At 32.7% G+C, this 20,092-nt stretch overlaps 1 protein-coding gene across 1 annotated transcript; it reads left to right on the top strand.

Annotated features, from left to right (window-relative positions):
- The first annotated feature begins 948 nt into the window (after window positions 1-948).
- On the top strand, window positions 949-18,467 carry LOC129802094 (proton-coupled zinc antiporter SLC30A1). Its single transcript, XM_055847663.1, has 4 exons — window positions 949-1,126; window positions 5,940-6,159; window positions 12,045-12,723; window positions 17,546-18,467. Exons 2-4 carry the CDS (start codon window positions 5,971-5,973, stop codon window positions 18,133-18,135), a joined length of 1,458 nt encoding a protein of 485 aa, XP_055703638.1. The 5' UTR covers window positions 949-1,126; window positions 5,940-5,970; the 3' UTR covers window positions 18,136-18,467.
- Window positions 18,468-20,092: the final 1,625 nt, after the last annotated feature.

Genomic DNA, 20,092 nt, shown 5'->3' with positions numbered 1-20,092 from the left:
TGGATATGTTTTGGAGGTGGTACAGGCGAACATTCCGTCCTAACGTCCAAACATACCTACGACTTAAAGAAACCGCCATCTTGAATTTTTTAAAGTCAATGTTTAACCAGTCTAGAGGGCCTACTTTTTAACCGATTTGGTTGAATTTGGTTGAAATTGAATTTTTTGAAATGATCTTTGAAATGATTTAGACTCACTACGTTTAATCACGTTTATTTCGAGGAGGAAGCCATTACATACTGAAGTTTTGACAATCCCAAGCTCGCATTGAACACCCTACCGTCTGCAGCACCAATACGTACTCTACTTAATTTTTATATTAAAAAGGAAACGGTCATTACAATCTTGAAATCAGTTAAATATCCGAAACTGACTTATCTTTCTCGTATTTACCATTTTGCTTGACCGGCGTATTCTTGTAACTTATGTCAGCAATTCTAGAATGATCATATATTTACTAATTTTTGATTTTGAAATGCCTTTACGATTTATAAATCAATGTAATGGCTAGTAGACCAATAAGCACTAAATGACCATGCTACAAAATAATTCACGAAGGGCTCTATCTCATGAGTTCGAGCATACCGCAAAATTGGGACGCTTTTAATATTGTTAGTTAGAAGCCCCTTGCTCTAACGAAATTTCAGTATAACACATCAATGGTTTGTAACTTTACTGTGCCTTGGTTCAAAAATTCACTCTCGCTACTTTTACATAGTTAATAAAAGAATATGTAGTTATTTGATGAAAATGTCCTATCAATAGGTAATAAAATAGTTAAAATTGAACAGGAAAATACCTCTTTGAATGAATAATTAGTCAAGTGGATGAAAATTTATTGATTTTGACCCTGTGAAACGAAAACGTACCCTGATATCGCTGGTCGTTAGCTGATAACGAAAATCCATCTTCTCATTGTTAAGTGTATTAATTTTTCCCTCGTTCACCGTTGGGTTCAGTTGACTAGAAGACTTTGCGGTGTGCACATGCGTTAAGCACTCTAAATCCGCGATATTTATTTAGTATTTCTCGAGCACTTGGTGGGAAAAGACGGCTTTCCCATTTCTTCGAGTTGCGATTGAAGTTTTATTAGCCTGACTTGTGGATTAATCAGCCAAAATCAAAGGTCTGTGATCTGATGAACGACAAAGGATACCAACTTGTGAATGAATTCATTGAAGATGGGATAAGAATGAAGTGGTTAAGTTTGTGACTGCGGTGATCGTTATTCAAACTGATTTCAGTACATTTTAATTGAATGAATTATCTCAATTCATTCAATTATGCATGGATGTGAGGGATACCTTTTGTGAAACTAAACGGTGCACAATCACAAAAGTTTTATGTGTTTTATTAATTGAAGTATATTCAGTTGATTTGGTTTACATTGCATAATAGAAGAGTTATTTTTGATATCAACTTGCCTGTAACTCTTAACTTGCGCTTGATTGAGCAGACGTATATTAAAAGAAATATAGTTTTTCTGTTTTAACTGTGTTCTACATCTTAGACACTTTCTTATAATGTATGTTTTGTTATTTTTTTTTAAAATGAAAATATATATTTTTTTTTCATGATAAAATCCCATTAATGAAGAAATTTACGTATGATTTTTTTTAATATTTTATGATCTTTTATCGGTAATGAGTACTCGAATTGATAAAATGAATTCTCAAGTACATTTTAGAGTGATGATCATTACAATGGATTGTATTTAATGTGCTATAAACTTAATTTTATAGATCCGTAAAATATCCATATTTTTTTTTTACAAATATTTTAAAATCGTTCCATACTAAAATAAAGAATTTTTTTTTTGGTTGGTTCTTTGTCCAAACAGTCGCAGAAAAATTTTATTTCACAAACATTTTAATTTGTCTTCTTTGTCGTCACCGCTGTAAAATCCTCAGTTATTATTAAAAAATCTATTTCTATACATGTATGATTTGAAAACATTTCCGATAGCGACAAGGAACCTTAAGAAATAACATCGTGAAATATAAAAATATAAAGTACAGTAGACTCTCACTCAATCGGCTCTTTTTCAATTGGGCGAAAAATTTTGTTGACAATTTTCACGTTTAATTATGAAGCAAATTTGCTCAAATTCGCTGTAGTTCTCCCTATTTTATCGTGATTCTTTATAATTGAGCGCTTTTTGTGGAATTTACAAAGGCTTTGACGACCAAATCTATTGATAAACCGGATGACATTTTGCCCCAAATGCCCAATTAAGAGAGAGACTACTGTAACTCCTCAATACTGAGATAAATTTTTACTTTAAACCTTACACCTTTAAATCGACCTTTTAAATATGATTCGATTTAAATAGGTATAAGCTTAAGGGGTTAGGTGGGCCATAAAGTCATAAAAACAATATATTTTTTCTTCTACTTAGGCTTATGCGCATAAAGGTACAACATTTAAACTATGTTTTCTCAAATTTTCGTTTAAAAATTTTAAAAAATCATCCAAGCTTAAGGGCTTGATTTTCGAAAACATTTTTCGAAAAAAGAACTTACTTTGCGGTAGTCACGATTATTCCAAGGAAATTTATCAGAAGTCAAAAACCAAAATACTTCCTGTTAGTACAGATGAGTACTAAACAGGAAATATTTCTTTGTTAAACAACTTCCTCTCCAAAACCATGTTTTTTGGTTCCTTTAGAAATACGGTTCCTAGATTTTTTTCATTTTCGAATATGTTTCGGAGGTACTTATTTAAGTGGCTGCGACGTCCCTTTAAGGGACCGGGCCTGCTGCCTGGCGACTCTCCGCCGTGTCCCTCTAGCACCTTAGCATTCCTAACTCCATACCCTCCATTTCCATAACAAAAATTTTTTTTTGTTTTATTTCGAAAAGCGTTTCGACGATTTCTTATATTTTTTAATAATTTTTTGGAGGTAGACAAGGTGAAATTTCGTTCTTTTAGACACCTAATGTCAAAGTTAAACCTTTTGAAGGGCCAATTTTTCAAACGATTTGCTTAAATGTGAACTTTTTCGAAAGACCTTGACATTTCCAACCCGGCTGCAGTGAACTCCATCAATAATGAATCGGTAAAGTACCTGTAAATGATATACTTCTCTCGAATTTACTTTTTAAATTGTCCGTATGCTTGTTACTCGTGCTGAAATATGCGAAAATGGGATTTTCTTAACCATTTTTTTAAATTTTAGAATTGTTCTTTTTTTAATTTATCAATAAATTTAATCGGTAGTAAACCGGTATGCAGCCAAAAACCAAGAGAAAAGATTATACACAGAGCCTTTTCTCGTGATTTCGAGCACTCCACAAAGCTGGGACGCTTTGCCTTCTGTTCTACTGCTCGAATTCCACGGAAAGAGCAGTATAGGGTAACGTGTGGTATTTCTGGACAAGGTGTTTTTTTGGAGCATAATATGGGGATTTTTGGACACATAAAAAATCCTATAAATATTTGTTTTCTTATCACTTTTTAAGTTCTATATGAAATTTTAAGCTCATTACGTATCAGACAAACACAAAACTTCTGAAATTTTATTTAATTTAAAGTGTGCAATACACAATGTCACATTCCAATTTTTACAAAACCTTCAGTGTGGTCAATTTTGCAGATGTCAACACAAACAGTGCTGAGTTTTTTTCGATTTAAGGCACATTATAATGGAAATTTAAACAAAATTTTTATGAAGGAGTGAAATTTAGACCTTCTATTTAAAGGCAAATAATCAGGTTCAGTGAAATTTATTTTTGCTATTTTGAATAAAAAATGATGCATTTTTAATCATTTTTCGGTAAGAGTCTTATGCCCAGCGCACAATAACTTTTGTTTGTAAACATGTTTTCTAAATTTTCTATGAGAGTGGGCGAGATGACTAGATCTAGATCTCACTCACTCTCATTGAAATGTCAAAAACATGTTTACAAAATTTAAGTTATTGTGCGTTGGGTATTATGCCCAACGCACAATAACTTTTGTTTAGTAAACATGTTTTTGACATTTAAATGAGAGTGAGTGAGATCTAGATCTAGTCATCTCGCTCACTCTCATGGGAAATTTTAAAAACATGTTTACAAACAAAAGTTATTGTGCGCTGGTCATTATTCTGGATAGAATAAGGTACATAAATATTATATTTTTATCAACAAAGAAAAAAAAGTAATTTGAAAAGTCATTAAGCTGTTTCAAACTTGAAAGTACTAAAAAGCGTCCCGAAATACCACACATTACCCTATAAATCCCTCGATCTTTTTATCCCACAAAATTTCCAGCTTCCACGTTTCGTACGATTTCTGAAAAAAAAATACGATTTTGGCCGTCTGTCCGTCTGATCCGTCTTGCTGCAATTAGAGCTACAGGTCAAATGGTTAGGGATAGCAACTTGGGATCTTCAAAGAACCCCCCCCCCCCCTCCCCCATAAAATAGACTACGCTCTTTCGATGTTATTAATAACACACAATTAAAGTATTTTCCTAGTGAAATCGTTTTATAAAATTTTACCTGAACTTTTATAAATTTACATGGAGTTCCGACTTAAGTGAAAACGGATTAAGGCCTCTACACATTGGGAGCAATTTTTGTCAAAAATTGCATTTTTGACAAAATTTTGACGTTTTTACATACAACACTGCAGATAATTTCCTTCAAAAAGCATTTTTTGACGAAATTATTTACAATGTGTAGAGGCCTTTATTCCAAAGACCTCTCCTGTGCGTATTCAATTTTTCTGAGTCACTGGAGTGAATTCGTGGGCTTTTTTCGATCTCGAGAATTTCTTTTTAAATTAAACTCCCTGTTATCGACGTTAATATTAATCATAAATAATTTTAATAATTGTTAAAAATTGAAAATCCGAGTTTAATTCTTCACAATTGCTGAAAAGGTGTGACAAAAATATTGTCCTAGGCGGTGCAAAGTAAATATTAAACCTACTGGGAGATCAGTTTATCAATATTTCGAAAAATTGGTTAAAATTTAAACTAAAATAAGATAAAATTTTAAAATTTCGAAACTTCTTTTAAAAGTGACCTATATCAATTAGGGTCGAAGGAACACCCGTTCGACAGGAACACCTATCGATAATTTTGTAAAAATATTAAAATTAATTGAATTTATTTAATAAAATCCAAATAATAGTACGTTTTTGCATTAATTTATCATTTCCTATAAGAATAGGTGATAATATTTCATATCCAAAATAGTACTAAATAGGGTGCTAATAGGTGTTCCTTCGACCCTGCTATTAAATAAAAAATTGGACATGAGATATTACCTTCCGAAAGGGCTTGATCCCAAATAATTTTTGCAATAATTTACTTATACGTTTATAGATATAAATAACCCTCAGATAATCATTTAAAGAATTGCTGTAGAATTGGGAGTTTGATATATCGCATTGCGGCTCTCAGTCGTTTTGCAAACTTATGCGTGCAAAATGCCTGATAAATTTTGTCTTGGAGAGAGATTTATCTCCCAAATTCCTAAATGGTCAAGAAACTTAAATCTTCGTAAGCCCCGAACAGTTGGTATACTTTTGTGGTTCCACCAAAGGAAAACCAATAAATATCGTTCCTGGGCTAAAAAGAGAAACAAGTGTGAGCTCTAAGACGATCTTATTGGACTTCTTCTTCCCATTTGAAACATTTTTACACTGTTTTTGTGTTGTGTGTGGGAGAATCACGAAAAAAATAGACGACAGTCTTCATATTGTTCACTTTGACTCAAATAAGATCCAATAAAATACACCATTTGAATGAGAAGAGAGTATCAGAGTGATTTATAGATGTAAAGTGATTATAAATTCTGTTTCTCTTTTTTTTCTATTTGATATGAAAACCAGGAAAAAATGTACGAACTTTTTTAAAAGTGTGTAAATTGTGGATTAAGAAAGCTGTTGAAAGACGCAAGAGTATCACAGATAATAAGTCAATTGATCGTGAACTCTATCTCATTTCAGACTTCCTCTTTTGGTATCAATTGACACAGACATGGGCCTCAAAGACTTCTTCCAGCGACTAGAGCCGGTTCAGCTGTATGTTGTGCTCATCCTATCAATCATATATCTACTCGTTCAGCTCTTCTTCAGCCACATAACCCATGCTCTCACACTTTTAGTCAACTCTTATCACATGCTCTGCAACATTATCGCTCTCACTGGATGCATAATTACCATTAAGGTGAGTATTATAGGCAATGATTAGCAGAGCCTTTATTACTGATTAGATTTCGAAAATTGTGGTAAGTTCGTTTTAACTCATGGGGCCTGTGATTCTTTTGCGAGGACTCGATTTACGAATTGCGATTATCAATCAGCGATTTAAGGTTTCAGATGTAAGATTTAGCCATGTGGCTTAACTCCTATTACGCCTATTACAGTATTTTTTTTGGGAACAGTGATATTTCTTGAGAATAGTAAAAATTTCCTGAAAACAGTGAAATTTCTTGAGAACAGTGAAATTTCTTTAGAACAGTAAAATTTCCTGAGAACAGTAAAATTTCCTATGAACTGTAAAATTTCCCGAGAAAAGTAGAATTTCCTGAGAACTGCAAAATTTCTTGAGAACAGTGAAATTTTCTTAGAACAGTAAAATTTCCAGAGAAAAGTAATATTTTGCAAGAACAGTAAAATTTCCTGCGAAGAGTAAAATTTTTTACAAAACAGTAAAATTTCTTGCAAACACAGAAATTTTCTGGGTAGAATAAAATTTACTAGGAACAAGGGATCAATTTTACTGTTCCCAATCAATTTTATTGTACCCAGTAAATTTCTGTGTTTGCAAGAAATTTTACTGTTTGTAGAAAATTTAATTGTTCGCAGGAAATTTTACTGTTCTCAGGAAATTTTACTATTCTTAAGAAATTTCACTGTTCGCTATAAGTATGTCAGTTTGCATAAAATTTTACTACTTTCAGGAAATTTTACTGTTCACAGCAAGTGTTCTTGCTCCTAAATAAATTTTACAGTTCACAGAAATTTTTACTATTCTCAGGAAATTTTATTGTATCCAGGAAATTTCTGTGTTTGCAAGAAATTTCACTGTTTGCAGAAAATTGAACTTTTTGCATAAAATTTTACCGCACTCATGAAATTTTTCTGTTCACAGGAAGTGTTCTTACTCCAAAATAAATTTTACTGTTCACAGAAAATTCTACTGTTCCTAGGAAATTTTATTGTACCAAGAAAATGTTTATTTTTGAACTAGAACACTTTCTGTGAACAGTAAAATTTCTTGAAAACAGCAAGATTTCCTGAAAACAGTAAAATTTCCTGGGGCTAGTACAATTTTCTGTGAATAGTAAAATTTTCTGTAAACTGTTAAATTTCCTTATAACAGTAAAATTTCCTGCAAATAGTAAAATTTTCTCAGTACGGCCATTAATGTGTAAGGTTCCCGTCATAAATATTTATTGTTTTTCCTCAGTATTTGGGAGATATTTTAATTTTATAGATTTATGATTTTGGTATATATTTTTGAGGACGTTTTTGGTTTTTAAAGGATTTTCAACACATGATACTGGTCAAAATAGGCCTAAAGGCCTAAGACCTTGGTAAGGGGGAAAAAAAGTAAAATATCCTGAGCATAGTAAAATTTATTTTGACACAAGAACACTTCCTGCGAACTGTAAAATTTCCTTCGAACAATAAAATTTCTTGAGAACAGTAAAGTTTCCCGCAAACCTTAAAATTTCTTGAGAACTATAAAATTTCCTATGAAAAACAAAATTTCCTATGAATAGTAAAATTTTCTGCAAACAGTAAAATTTCTTGAGAACAGTAAAACTTTAAGAGAACAGTTAAATTTTCTGCAAACAATAATATTTCCTTCAAACAAGAAAATATTATGGATACAACAAAATTTCCTGGGAACAGTAAAATTTTCTGTGAACAGTAAAATTTCCTTGAAACAGTAAAACTTCCTGTAGACTGCAAAATTTGCTGCAAGCAGTAAAATTTTCAACAAGTAGAAAAAATTCTCGTGAACAGTAAAATTTCCTATGAACAGTAAAATTTCTTAAGAATTGTAAAGTTTCCTGTGAACAGTAAAATTTCCCGTGAACAGTAAAATTTCTTCAAAACCGTCAAATTTCCTGGCAACAGTAAAATTTCCCGCGAATAGTATAATTTTCTGAGAGCAGTCTCATTTTTTGCAAACAGAAAAAGTTCTTGTGAACAGTAAAATTTCTTAAGAACAGAAATGTTTCCTGTAAACAGTAAAATTTCTTGAGAACAGTAAAAATTCCTGTAAACAAAACTTTTTGTGATCAGGAAAGTTTTCTGAGAAAAGTAATATTTCCCATAGAAAAGTAAAATTCCTTGAGAGCAGAAAGGTTTCCTGTGAACAGTAAAACTTAACAAAGTCTAAAAATCTATTCTGTGAATGCAAACTCAATCATTGATTTGGTTAAATGAATTAAGCAAACCGATAAAACCGATGCATTACAATAGCTGTGATTATGAAAGTATCATGGCTGAAAAGTGCCAATTGTTACGAATCATTATCTAATCTTGAACTCAACTTTGTTGCACGCGATAGTTGATCTTATTTATTACCGATTATCCTCATACTTTGGTGATCTCAGAATACTTGAACGTTGGCCAAAAAATAGTAAATTCGAAAAATAAATTTATAAAATTACCCTACTTGTTCTTTTGCAGAATAAATATCGCAATCCGGTAGCATCTTATCTTTTCATTGTTGGCCCAATTTGTAAATGATTCAAATAAATCATACGATTGTCTCTAAAAATGTAAAACCGAAGTTGACTTTTCATTTGCACACTTCACGTGTAATTTACAACCAAGTCAGTGAAAATGAGAGATATACAGAGAAAAGCTCACCTTACTATTCCAAAAGCGAATGAACGCATAATTACGTGTTTTTAAGTGTTTTATCTACTTTTTTTTGTGCCCTGTCACTCTCAATCTTCATGCTCAAACATACCTTTTTGTGGTGTTAGGATTTCTTATTAGGTTTTGAAATTTTAAATGCGTTTGACTAATTGCAATGATGATTTGTGAATTTATTCGAATCACATAGCGCATAAACAAACGCTACTTATTATGTAAAGAGCCTCAATGATAGTGCAATGAATTTATTTTGTTAGACAAACAGTACCGGAATTAGGTTCAATGTCACCCTCAATAAATATTTGAGAACATATTTTTTTTCGGGTTTGACATAATAAAATATATTGACGGGAGTTCTCAGACAAATTAAATTGTAACAAAAAGATCGGAAACGTCACAGTATTCTATCTTTAGTGATGATAGAAAAAACACACATGTTTTATTAGTTCTTTTTGTTTGTTTAAATAAGCAAAACACACTTCACATGAAAAATTTTCCTTCAGGTTTTTGGGCGATTTTTAACCCTTTAAGGACCAGGAAGGTCAAAAATTGAAAGCCAGAAAAAACACTTTTTCTGACATTTTAGAATAAAGCATGGCTTTTTTAGATGGCCGTAGAAAAAAAAAACAATTTTTGAGTCACCGGTTTGGGTTTGGATCACTGGGCTCATCACTGGTCATTTTCTATTTTAAATAGCCTGAGTGGGCAAAGCGAAAAAAGAAAGAAAAGTTCATTGAAATCGGTTAATAAACATTAAAGATAGAGTCCGGTCCATTTGGATATAGTAAGGGTCGGGGTAGAGACGGATGGAACACATAGTTATTAAGATCTCGATCTCAGATAAAATATATATTAAAAATTCATCGAAATCACTTCAGAAACACCAAAAAAGCAGTCCGGTCAGAACATTTTTTGGTTATAGCTCGGATCAGAAAACATCGAGGGAGGAGTGCGACAAACCGTTGGAAAGGTCTCGACCTCGGCTATAACATACTAAAATTTCAAGAAAAAGCATCGTCTAGTTTTCGAAATACAGTGCCCGCTTCGTTATTCGGCTGATTGGGAGACTATATGACAGATGTCCGTTTCGTTATCCTGATGAATTTTTTGAATTTTTTCAACGTGTCGAAAATATAATACAACATTTTTTCGTAGAATTTGTATAAAACTTTTTAAGAAGATTAATAATACATAATTAGAGAATTCTATGTTATTATACTTCATTTATTAAACAAAAAACCTCACTGGATAATTCATTTTCATTGCTGAACACACATGCATCCATGACCTCAAAATTATTTTAAATGTAACCGTCGATAACTCTTCCGGATTACGCCAATCCGGATTAGAGAGCGAGCACTGTATTCGAGATCGATTAATCGAAAATCGATTTTTAGATTAGTCGGACCTTCGATTATATAGGGTGAAGTTAGCGTGTCAAAAGAGTTTTAGTACTCCACGAGAGCTTTTCAAAAAACCAAAATTTTTCTAATTCCGATACAGTAGAGTCTCGCTATAGTCCATATTTGGTTTCAAATTTGACACTTGGGTCGCACTAGTCCATGTAATTTTTTAAAATTATCAATGATTTTTAGTATTGAAATTGCTCGACGGCTTCCACTTTCTTTGCGATTGTGGTACTTGTCCTTGCTCTCTTCATTGTGGATCACAATTATCACAACTACTTAATAAAGTTTGCCAAAAATATTAAAATAATTATGCATGTCGCATACTAAAAAACATAACCTAACTTAAAATTAGTGTTTTGAAATCAACGGTCGATAAATTGTGGACTATAGAGCGATGGCCTATAGCGAGACTCTACTGTAATTAGAATCGGAGATATGACCATTTGAAAATCAAATTTTTAACGCTTTATAGCTCGGGTGAGGGGGGTTCGGGGGCTTAAGTTTGGTACTGATCGAAAGCTCTTAGGCCCAGCTATAACATACTAATATTTGAGCCCGATCGATGCCATATGGGCTGAATTATTAAGAAAACAAAATTTATGGATGTTACAAAATAGCGGCAGGAAGGTGTGGAGGGTAAATCTCACATCATGTACTTCTAGGCACCCATCGACATTTTAACCTTTGCCGAAAACCGCTTGTCGATATCTCTTTCCGTTCCCTCTCCAGAAGGCGCATATGATATTCGTGATCTATGAGTGTCAAAACGTGTACATCCAAAATTTGGGCCCGATCTGACGAGGTCGCATTTCACCTGTGACCACAAAAGCTGAGATTGTAAAGAATCTCAGCTAACTATCATAATTTTGTCCGTTTTTAATATTATTTATATTAAAAAGATCAGAAATTATTTTCCTCTGGAATGATGCGTATGCATTATCGATTTTTTGGTACTTCAAATAATTAATTATTTATTTTAAATATTTAGAATGAAATAAGAATTTCTTCGTAAAATAATACTAATCTCTTATCAATCAATATTTATCATAAAATTTTGACTTAGAATTGTCTTATAAAACCCAAATAATTTATTGGATTCTTAGAAACCAAATTAATTGGTTGTTCTTCAAGATTTTGAGACCTTCTGGAACTAGGCTAGTCTGAAGGCGTTCTAAGGGTAGATTAGGGGAAGAATTTTAGGTTTCGAACATTTCATATTTTTACCATAATTCTTTAATTAATTTGATTTATCTATGGCATATTTTTATACCCATTCTTAGTCATTCATTTCTTGAAAAATAGGTCAAATTCATTAAAGGAATATGGGAAAAAGTGTTCGAAGTCTGAGCGTGTACGAACTCTGAAAGCCCTTCCCCTACAACTCTAGGCTTTAGTTAATTAATTATGCCTAAATCAGATCAAATAGAAACGTTTAATGGAATAAGGCCCATATAATATGAACAGAGAGGTATTTTTCAATTGATCCCTCATGCATCAGCTGTAAGAGAATTGTGTTAATGATATTCATATCGCATTATTTGAATACAAAGTTCAAGCTGGTTGTCTGTGAACACATTTATTTATATTTTGATATTATTTTGTTCCTATTTCATAATAAGAATTACTTGACTAACAAAATGTGGTTATTTAATAGATGCAATTTATGTGCATGAATAAAAGACATTACTAATCGCAAGCATGTTCCTCACGTGAATTAATTCAAGCGTGATCAATTCCGAATTGCTAAAGATATTCCTGTGGAATGCCGTGTTTAATTAGTTGCTGTTGTCGGCTTCTTTTTCAGTACAGCAAAAAGGCGTCTGGTTCAAATGCTGCATCTCAACCAAAGGGATCAGCTGACACGAAGGACCATGAGGGAGGAATTGAACTGCACTCAAGCGTGAGTGAACAGAGACTGCAGACCAGTGATGAGCAGAGTGGAATGCTAAGGAATACCTTCGGATGGACGAGAATTGATCTGCTAACCATGATGATCGTCTGCATCTTCCTGGCATCTCTGTGCTTCTCCCTGTTGGTTGAAGCTCTCCAGACTCTCATTCACATCGACTACGCCGACACAATGCATCATCCTATCCCAGTTCTGATTGTTGGAGCCACGGGACTCATCCTCAATGGCGTCTGTTACCTTCTGATCGGTGGCTACACGTTCCACCAGGGCAGTTTCTTGCACATCACTTCGAGCGGGAATGTTGTACTTGATCGCGTTGTGTCAGAAAAGTCTGTCCAGAAGGGCGAAAGACGTCTGTCCCGGACCAAGAAATACCAAGTTAATGTGATCCAACAGGATAGCTCTAATCGACAAAGTTACATGGAAATCTCCCGAGATATCTGCAGCTGCGTCTTTGTGATCGGTTGCTCCATCATCATCTTTTTCGCCAATGATGAAGAAGTTACCAAGTACATCGATCCTGTGATCTCAATTCTCTCCTGCATTGTCCTTCTGGTTTTAAGCTATCCTTACAGTAAGTAACTATTTTTAACATAATGAAAGTATTTTTTTAAGTGGTATCTGTTATTGGTTCCTGCCGCTCCATGCAATAATTTAAGGCATTGAATAAATGAGCAGTAAAAAGTTAAAATTGATCAGTAACAAAAAAATTTGAAACAGTGATATTATCGTCCAAATTTTGGCAAAAGGAAAATAATAAGCTTTTCACTCTATATGGAACTATTTTAAATGTTAAATATATAAATTAGGCCTATTTTTGTAAAGATTTATTTTTTTACTGACCATAATTAGATATGTTACTGCTCATTTTTAATTTTTTACTGTCTATTTGGAATTTTTTTACTGCTCGTTTGTTTTTTGCCATAATTTAAACGGTATAACGTTTGCTCTATGATGCAAGTGCGCCAGGTTCGCGTTCCCATTAAATCTTTTGGAACCACAGAATATTATTATCAAGCCAATATATTGAATTTCCGATCAGAAATATCTTAGCTCAGGAATTAATCGAGGTTCTACAAAAAATATCGTAGATTTTGACTTCCTTATCTCAAGCTTAGGATTGGGACCGATCGGATCGACATGGACAAATCCATACTTTCATGAAAAAAGTAGTTATTTATTGATTGATACTATTTTACTGATTAAAATACAAAATATTTTCCAAAAAAACTTATGGCAATATTAGGATTGTGGTTTTGCAACTTAAAGATCTTAAACCCTTAGCATTATCGTGTTTGTAATATCCATCTTAATTCATTAAATGAACGTACAATAAAAAAATAATCCTTTGATTTTCAGATTTGAACGTATATTTTTCATTTATATTTGCATAAGAGGTTGAAGGCTTTAATTTAGAAAGAAATAAAAGAAAAAATATCTTTGAATTTGAGGTTTTGAAAGAGTTTTTTGGATTGTAAAATATGAGGTTATGTATGAAATAACCTCGAAAAAGAAGGTTCTCTCACAATAGCATATTTTTAAGTTTAATATAAATAGTTATACGAAATTATTTACTAGAAAGAAAAAATATAGATTTTATTTCTTAATTTAAAACAAATCCCAGGAACCTTTCACATTACTCTGGTCTGGTAATCATTTCTAAGTTTTTTAATTAGGAATATTAGAAATTTCCATAGATTGTCAAATAGTTTTCTTTTCTGACGTGACTGAACTAAAATTTTATTTTTTGGGGTTATTGTAATGTTATCTTAGAAAGGCAGATCGATAACCTGTTTATCAAACAAAAGAAAAAATCTATAGTACGATATATTCATCCCTAATTAAACTTTTAGCGATTAATTGATTGAAAACAGTTTATTAGAGGGTATTGAGTAGTTTAAAGAACTTAAGAAATTTGTTGCTATTCGTTTGCTAGAAATTTGCTACTATTTTATTTTAAATAGATCAATGTTACTCTTCAAAATCTCAGCTAAAAAGTTTTTTTTTTCAAGTTTTCCATTTGGTAAAGCCATGCTTCCCAAAATGAAGATAAAACAAGAGGAATTTCGATATATTTTTCATAATCACTACGACAAAGTTTGTGGTTAGGTTCAATATAACCTAAAACTTTTCAAAATAATTTAATGGAAAAATAAACAGTGTGAGACAGAATTCAACAATAAATTTCAATTACAAAGTTTTCTATATGAAAATTCACTAAAACGATTTTTAAATGTTCTTTAAAATCTTGAAATTATAACATTCATGAACGAATGATTTTGAAATACTGAAACGTCATATCAATTGGAGGTTATGAAAGAGACCTACTCAAAATATTAAGCCTCTTATCGTACGAAAAGGTATCCGTTTAAAAGAAAAATTTTCGAAAGATTCGAATAATATAGAAATTTACAAACAAATTTTTTAATTTTTATTCTTTACTATCGTGACATATTGCTAAGTTTCAGAACTTTTTTGACCTAACAAATTAAGAGAACGGAAACTAAATCTCTTTATTAAATTACACATAACCTTGAATTCTATAACCTATTTGTCAAATAAAAGAACCAGGCGCGTTAAAATGTTTTTTTTTTAATATTGATTGTTACTCCGTGATTTTGTCAATAGAATAAAAGCTGAAGGGTTAGAATTTGATGTCTCTTGAAGATTAAATATTTAAAAACATGTTAATAAAAGAATATTTGCATGATCTATTTAATTTGAAATTTAGATATTTTTTAAGGTTATGTGAAATATAACCTCAGATTGTAAACTCGCTTTTTAATGGAAAATTAATTAGTCATTAAACCATTATAAAGAGAACTAACAAAAAATATTTTAATTACAGATTTTTTGATTATTTATTAAATTCTAACCTAGTTTTCTTTTTATTCCGACGTGAAGATATGCTACACATAACCCAAAAAGAAAGCGATATAATAAAAACACAGGCTCCACATTTTTTTTTTAAGTTAATATTGTAGATTTAGGAAAATTGAACGTTGTTTAACATAGTTTTCACTTCAAAATTGCATTAAATCCTTAATGAAACTCAGAAATTTGGAAAATTCTAACCTTTAAAAATTGTCTGAGGTTATGTCTTAAGACATTACCACATTAGGAGCAATTTTCGCAAGAATTTTCCTCGAGATTGCAGTTTTGGCAAAATTATGACGTTTCCATCTTGTCACCTTAATGAATATAGGAAATTTTCTTCAAAACAGTATTTTTTTTTACGAAAATTGTTTTCAGTAGAGGATTTTAATGCAATTAGGTTAGGTGTGAATCCTTTTCAAAAATCAAAGCCTCTGCATATTCAGATGAATTTTCATTAAAAAAAAAATGGTTTTTGTTTAAGAAAAATTTCTGCAACGCTGTACATAGAAACGTCAATATTATGTCAAAAATGCAATTTTTAATGAAAATTACTTTCAGTGTGTAGATGCCTTTAGAGAATTCATATTTTTATCCCGCGAAGTTGACATATTATATTCGTTTTTCTACGTTGTTGATGATACAGAGAGTTCCGGCTTGAGTGAAAACGTATTGAAAGAATTTGATATGAATTGCCTACTACAGTAGAGTCTCGCTATAGTCCATATTTGGTTCCAGATTTGACACTTGGGTCGCACTATAGTCCATATCATTTTTTAAAATTATCAACGACTTTTAGTATTGAAATTGCTCGACGGCTTCCACTTTCTTTGCGATTGTGGTACTTGTCCTCGCTCTCTTCATTATGGATCACAATTATCACAACTACTCAATAAAGTTTGCCAAAAATATTAAAATAATTATGATAACATTGCATGTCGCGTACTAAAAAACATAACCTCAGTGATTTGAAATCAACGGTCGATAAGTTGTGGACTACAGAGCGATGGCCTATAGCGAGACTCTACTGTATTGGGAGCTTACTTATTAAAAAAAATTGAATTGCCCCTAAATATGTGCAAATTTTGCGCTGAAAATATCCTGAAAAATTGGCGCCAAAAAGTGTTTTGCATACATCACAGCGTTTCAGTAACTTATTACAAAATATACCTCCTGTGGGTATGCAGTTTTTCTGTGTCACAGGAGTGAATTCGCGGGCTGTTTTTCGGTGTAGAAAATTTCTTTCAAAGCGGAACTCCGTGTATGCACAACCCAGTGAGCACGATATGCTAACCGATTTCAATTCAGCTGAAAACGTATGTTTTCAGCTGAATTCTGCTACAGTAGACTCTCTCTCAATTCGGCATTTGGGGCAAAATGTCATCCGGTTTATCGATAGATTTGGGCATCAAAGCCTTTGTAAATTCCACCAAAGCGCTCAATTATAAAGAATCACGATAAAATAGGAAGAACTACAGCGAATTTGAGCAAATTTGCTTCATAATTAAACGTGAAAATTGTCAACAAAATTTTACGCCCAATTGGAAAAGAGACGATTGAGTGAGAGTCTACTGTAATCTTAAAACGACACTCGCAAAGCAGTGCCATTACCATATATTTGGTTAACAGTTTGTGTTCGAGAACTGCTGGCTAGTCAACATATTTTTGCTGATCCCCTCAGCAAAAATATGCTGAAAACGCTGCTTTTTTCAGCTAACTGTGTTCGCTGGGAATTTGTTGCTAGGTTAGTTTAAACATAACCTCACTTTTATTATATAACCTCATTATCTGTTAAGATAATGGCTTCTTTAATAGTTTGAGATCGATCTTCGAGCGTTATTTAGCTCGAAAGCAATATCTGCGATGAGAAACTTCATATGACTAACAAATTTATTAATCGGTTTTTGATTAAATTCAGTGATAGGGAATGCAGTTTCAAAATATTTAACATTATCTGCCATTCATGCGATACATAAACTAATTCACAATACAATGTTTATCAAATAATGAGCGATAAGAAAATTCAAAGTGACCAAAAGGAAAATGTTGGTCATTTGCGAGTAGGAAAACCTCAAAAGCCTCAAACTATCACAAAGTTTTATGATTTACTGCAGCGATAAGTTCCCATGAATATTTTTGGTATTATCAATTTAATTAAACGAGCTAGTCACGAGTAATTTACACTCTTAAATAAAAAAAAATATTGAAATTGCAATTTGATCTCTCATCATGCCCGAGTCCGCGGTATTGAAATGCCAAGACTTGCCATAATTTTATTAGCAATAACATCGCCAATAAGGAATGTTGTGATGCAAATAATAATTACATTTATAATCCAGTAAGATGTGACTCTGGCCAATTAATGCTTTCGCCCTGAATTATTTGAATTCTATTTGAGGCTTGAAGGTGAAATTGAACATCGGTCTGAGGGGCTTTGTGAACTGATTAAATTGATATTTATTTACTTTGTAAATTTATTAAATGCTGCTGCAATAGGAAAGCTTCAAAAATTTCTTTTTCAGTGAAAGAATCTGGATTGATACTGCTCCAGACAATTCCTGGATCAATTGACATTGAGAACTTCAAGAATACCCTCCTGACCACATTTCCGGAGATCGACAATGTCCATGATCTGCATATTTGGCAATTGACTCGAAGCAAGTACGTCTGTACGGCTCATGTAATCTTCCAGGATCCCAAGACTTATGCCCGAATCATGGAAGATGTACTGAACTTCTTCCGTGATCAGGGCATTACAATTGTCACCGTTCAGCCGGAATTTAAGGAAAAGTCCAGGAGTGAATCCGTGGACAGGAGATCGGTCTCAGTAACAAGCTGCCTGATGGGCTGCCGAGATAATTCCTGCATCGATAAATCCTGCTGCAAGAGCGATGAGCTGCTCGTTCCAGAGATTTGCCATCATAATCCTAAGGCACCCAAACAACCAGAAAACTGCCCAAAGACCAACAGCCACCACCTGAAGATGGAGCAGGAGCAGAAGGAGAACACCAGTATTAGCCTCAGTAATATTAATCAAATCAATTCGACCCAATTGCGGAAATACAAAAGTGAACCACATTTATTTGCCTATCATCCAAAGACAATTTCTTAGAACGCAGACTCTAAAATAAAAGAATTCTACGGGTTTTTCTATGCATGGAAAAAATACATTTCCACTAATAATAATTCTCAGTGTGCCACATATTGCAAAAAAGTCTTTGAGATAACTTTTAAAAATTTATTCAATTGAGAATAAACAGTTTTAACAAGAGTCAACATATCGCTCCACTTTTCCTAGAATTTATTTTTTTAACAGAAAATATTTGTACATTTTGAAAATATTTGAAAGGAGGAAGCCGAAGAAGCACAATAAGTTCCTAAAATAGAGAGTTGAATGATAAATTTTGTTGAGATAAGTTTTTCAAATAAAATTCAAGAAACAGATGCTGTTCTTATTGATTTTTTGTGTTTAAATGTCTTGAAAATTAACTAAACGAAAAAAATCCAACAGGGAAATTTTTTTTGCATTAAAGCAAATGCAAAGTTCGAAAAAAATATTAAATAATAACGTAAAAATAATTAAAAAAAAAATTATAATTTCCTTGAATTTCTGTTAAGAGAACACTCGTTAAAACAAAATTTGATTTGAATTTTCCATGTTCCATTATAGATGGCGCTGTACTCACGAAGGTAGCCCATCAACCGATCATCTTGTCTGCCTAGTAAAGAGAACGTCTGCGTGAGGAACAGTAGGACATGCCTAATCTGTCCAGTAAAGATTCCACTGGAGTAATTACAGACGAATCCCAAATCTACTGGAATACTGTACCCACTGTACCCGTTTTCTAATTCGTATAATTTCCGTCTAACCAGTCCTAGCAATGGCTGTGTGAGTTAATAGAAGGTCCAGCCTAAAAACTTGAAGCGAAGAAGAAGTTTTCATCTTCTTCGTGAATTATAGCATGAATTGAGTGTGAATTATAGCCTAAATTATTCTGTCTATCATCCTTACTTTTACGAAGTTCCCAAAGAAAAGGCGGTTTTGCACTCGTAGCGGCAAGTATTGGAATTACGTAAATACAGAATTACGGAATTGCTCAGCTGCCAGACAACCCATCAACTCATCGATCTTCATCGAGAAAATTTTATCGGCATTACACCGATTTTACAATTTAATTTTGTCGTACTTTTACGGGTTTCTCGATGAACTGTTGACAGGAAAGTAAAGTGCGAGTGAATACCGCGAGACGTTTCAAGCTGAAAAAGGTCTTCCTTGGTATTATTTTTCCAAGAGATTCTATTTGTTTTTAAAATCAATGCTAAGTAATAAATAATTTAAAATGATCAGTAATTTCTATGAAATTCGCATACTTTTTAATAATAACGAATTATGCGAAGGTGTGTATGTGTAGAAAATATTGCTGTTATGCTAATAAAAGAAATGCAAACATAAAATTCGTGTTTTATCGTTTTATCATTTTATTGTGAGTATTTTTTAAGAGATATCTTTTTTACACTGTGAATTTTTTTCTTTTCCAGTGTTAAATCATTAATATTGGCTAAATAAAGCATATTACGTTCCTTGTCGCTTCTATCGTTTCTGCCAAATTCGGAAGTGAAAACAAGAAGTGCTTAATACAATTTCATACGTCTCACATTAATCTTCGTTGAAAAATCGAGTCTTGAATTAAGTACTATCGTTAAGGTCCGGTATCGTTAAGGTTAGCGTTAAGGTCCTGAATAATTCCTAAGGTTGGATGTTATTTAAAGTCTTAGCGCTGGGCCCCCTTATGCCATTAGACACACTGACAACTAGAGTCCAAAGAGGTCTAAGCTAGTTCATAGCGTAAGCTATGTTCGTAAGCTATGCTCGTTCATAGCGTTCATAGCTAAGTCAGTTCCTCAAACGCTACAAACGAGCCTTAGCATTCACTGGCTGAGAACGCAAGTATAAAGTCTTGGAGTTCTTGGTCGGTTGAACTGATTTATTGCCAAAAATCGATCACCTTTTATACATAAATTTTGCTTACACCAACAATTTGTTTATTGAGGCGAAATTGGAAATATTG

The sequence above is a fragment of the Phlebotomus papatasi genome, chromosome 2 (genome assembly GCF_024763615.1).
Source record: "Phlebotomus papatasi isolate M1 chromosome 2, Ppap_2.1, whole genome shotgun sequence".
In the NCBI taxonomy this organism is placed as follows: Eukaryota; Metazoa; Arthropoda; class Insecta; order Diptera; family Psychodidae; genus Phlebotomus; species Phlebotomus papatasi.
The sequence above is the reverse complement of the archived record's forward strand: the minus strand, read 5'-3'. Positions and strand labels throughout refer to the sequence as shown.

What these genes read in the sequence shown, in the direction of transcription:
- LOC129802094 (XM_055847663.1), top strand. Translation starts at nt 5,971, where the DNA reads ATGGGCCTCAAAGACTTCTTCCAGCGACTAGAGCCGGTTCAGCTGTAT. An exon ending in GATGCATAATTACCATTAAG is followed by an intron (nt 6,160 to 12,044) that starts GTGAGTATTATA and finishes CTTCTTTTTCAG; the next exon opens with TACAGCAAAAAGGCGTCTGG. An exon ending in GGTTTTAAGCTATCCTTACA is followed by an intron (nt 12,724 to 17,545) that starts GTAAGTAACTAT and finishes TTTCTTTTTCAG; the next exon opens with TGAAAGAATCTGGATTGATA.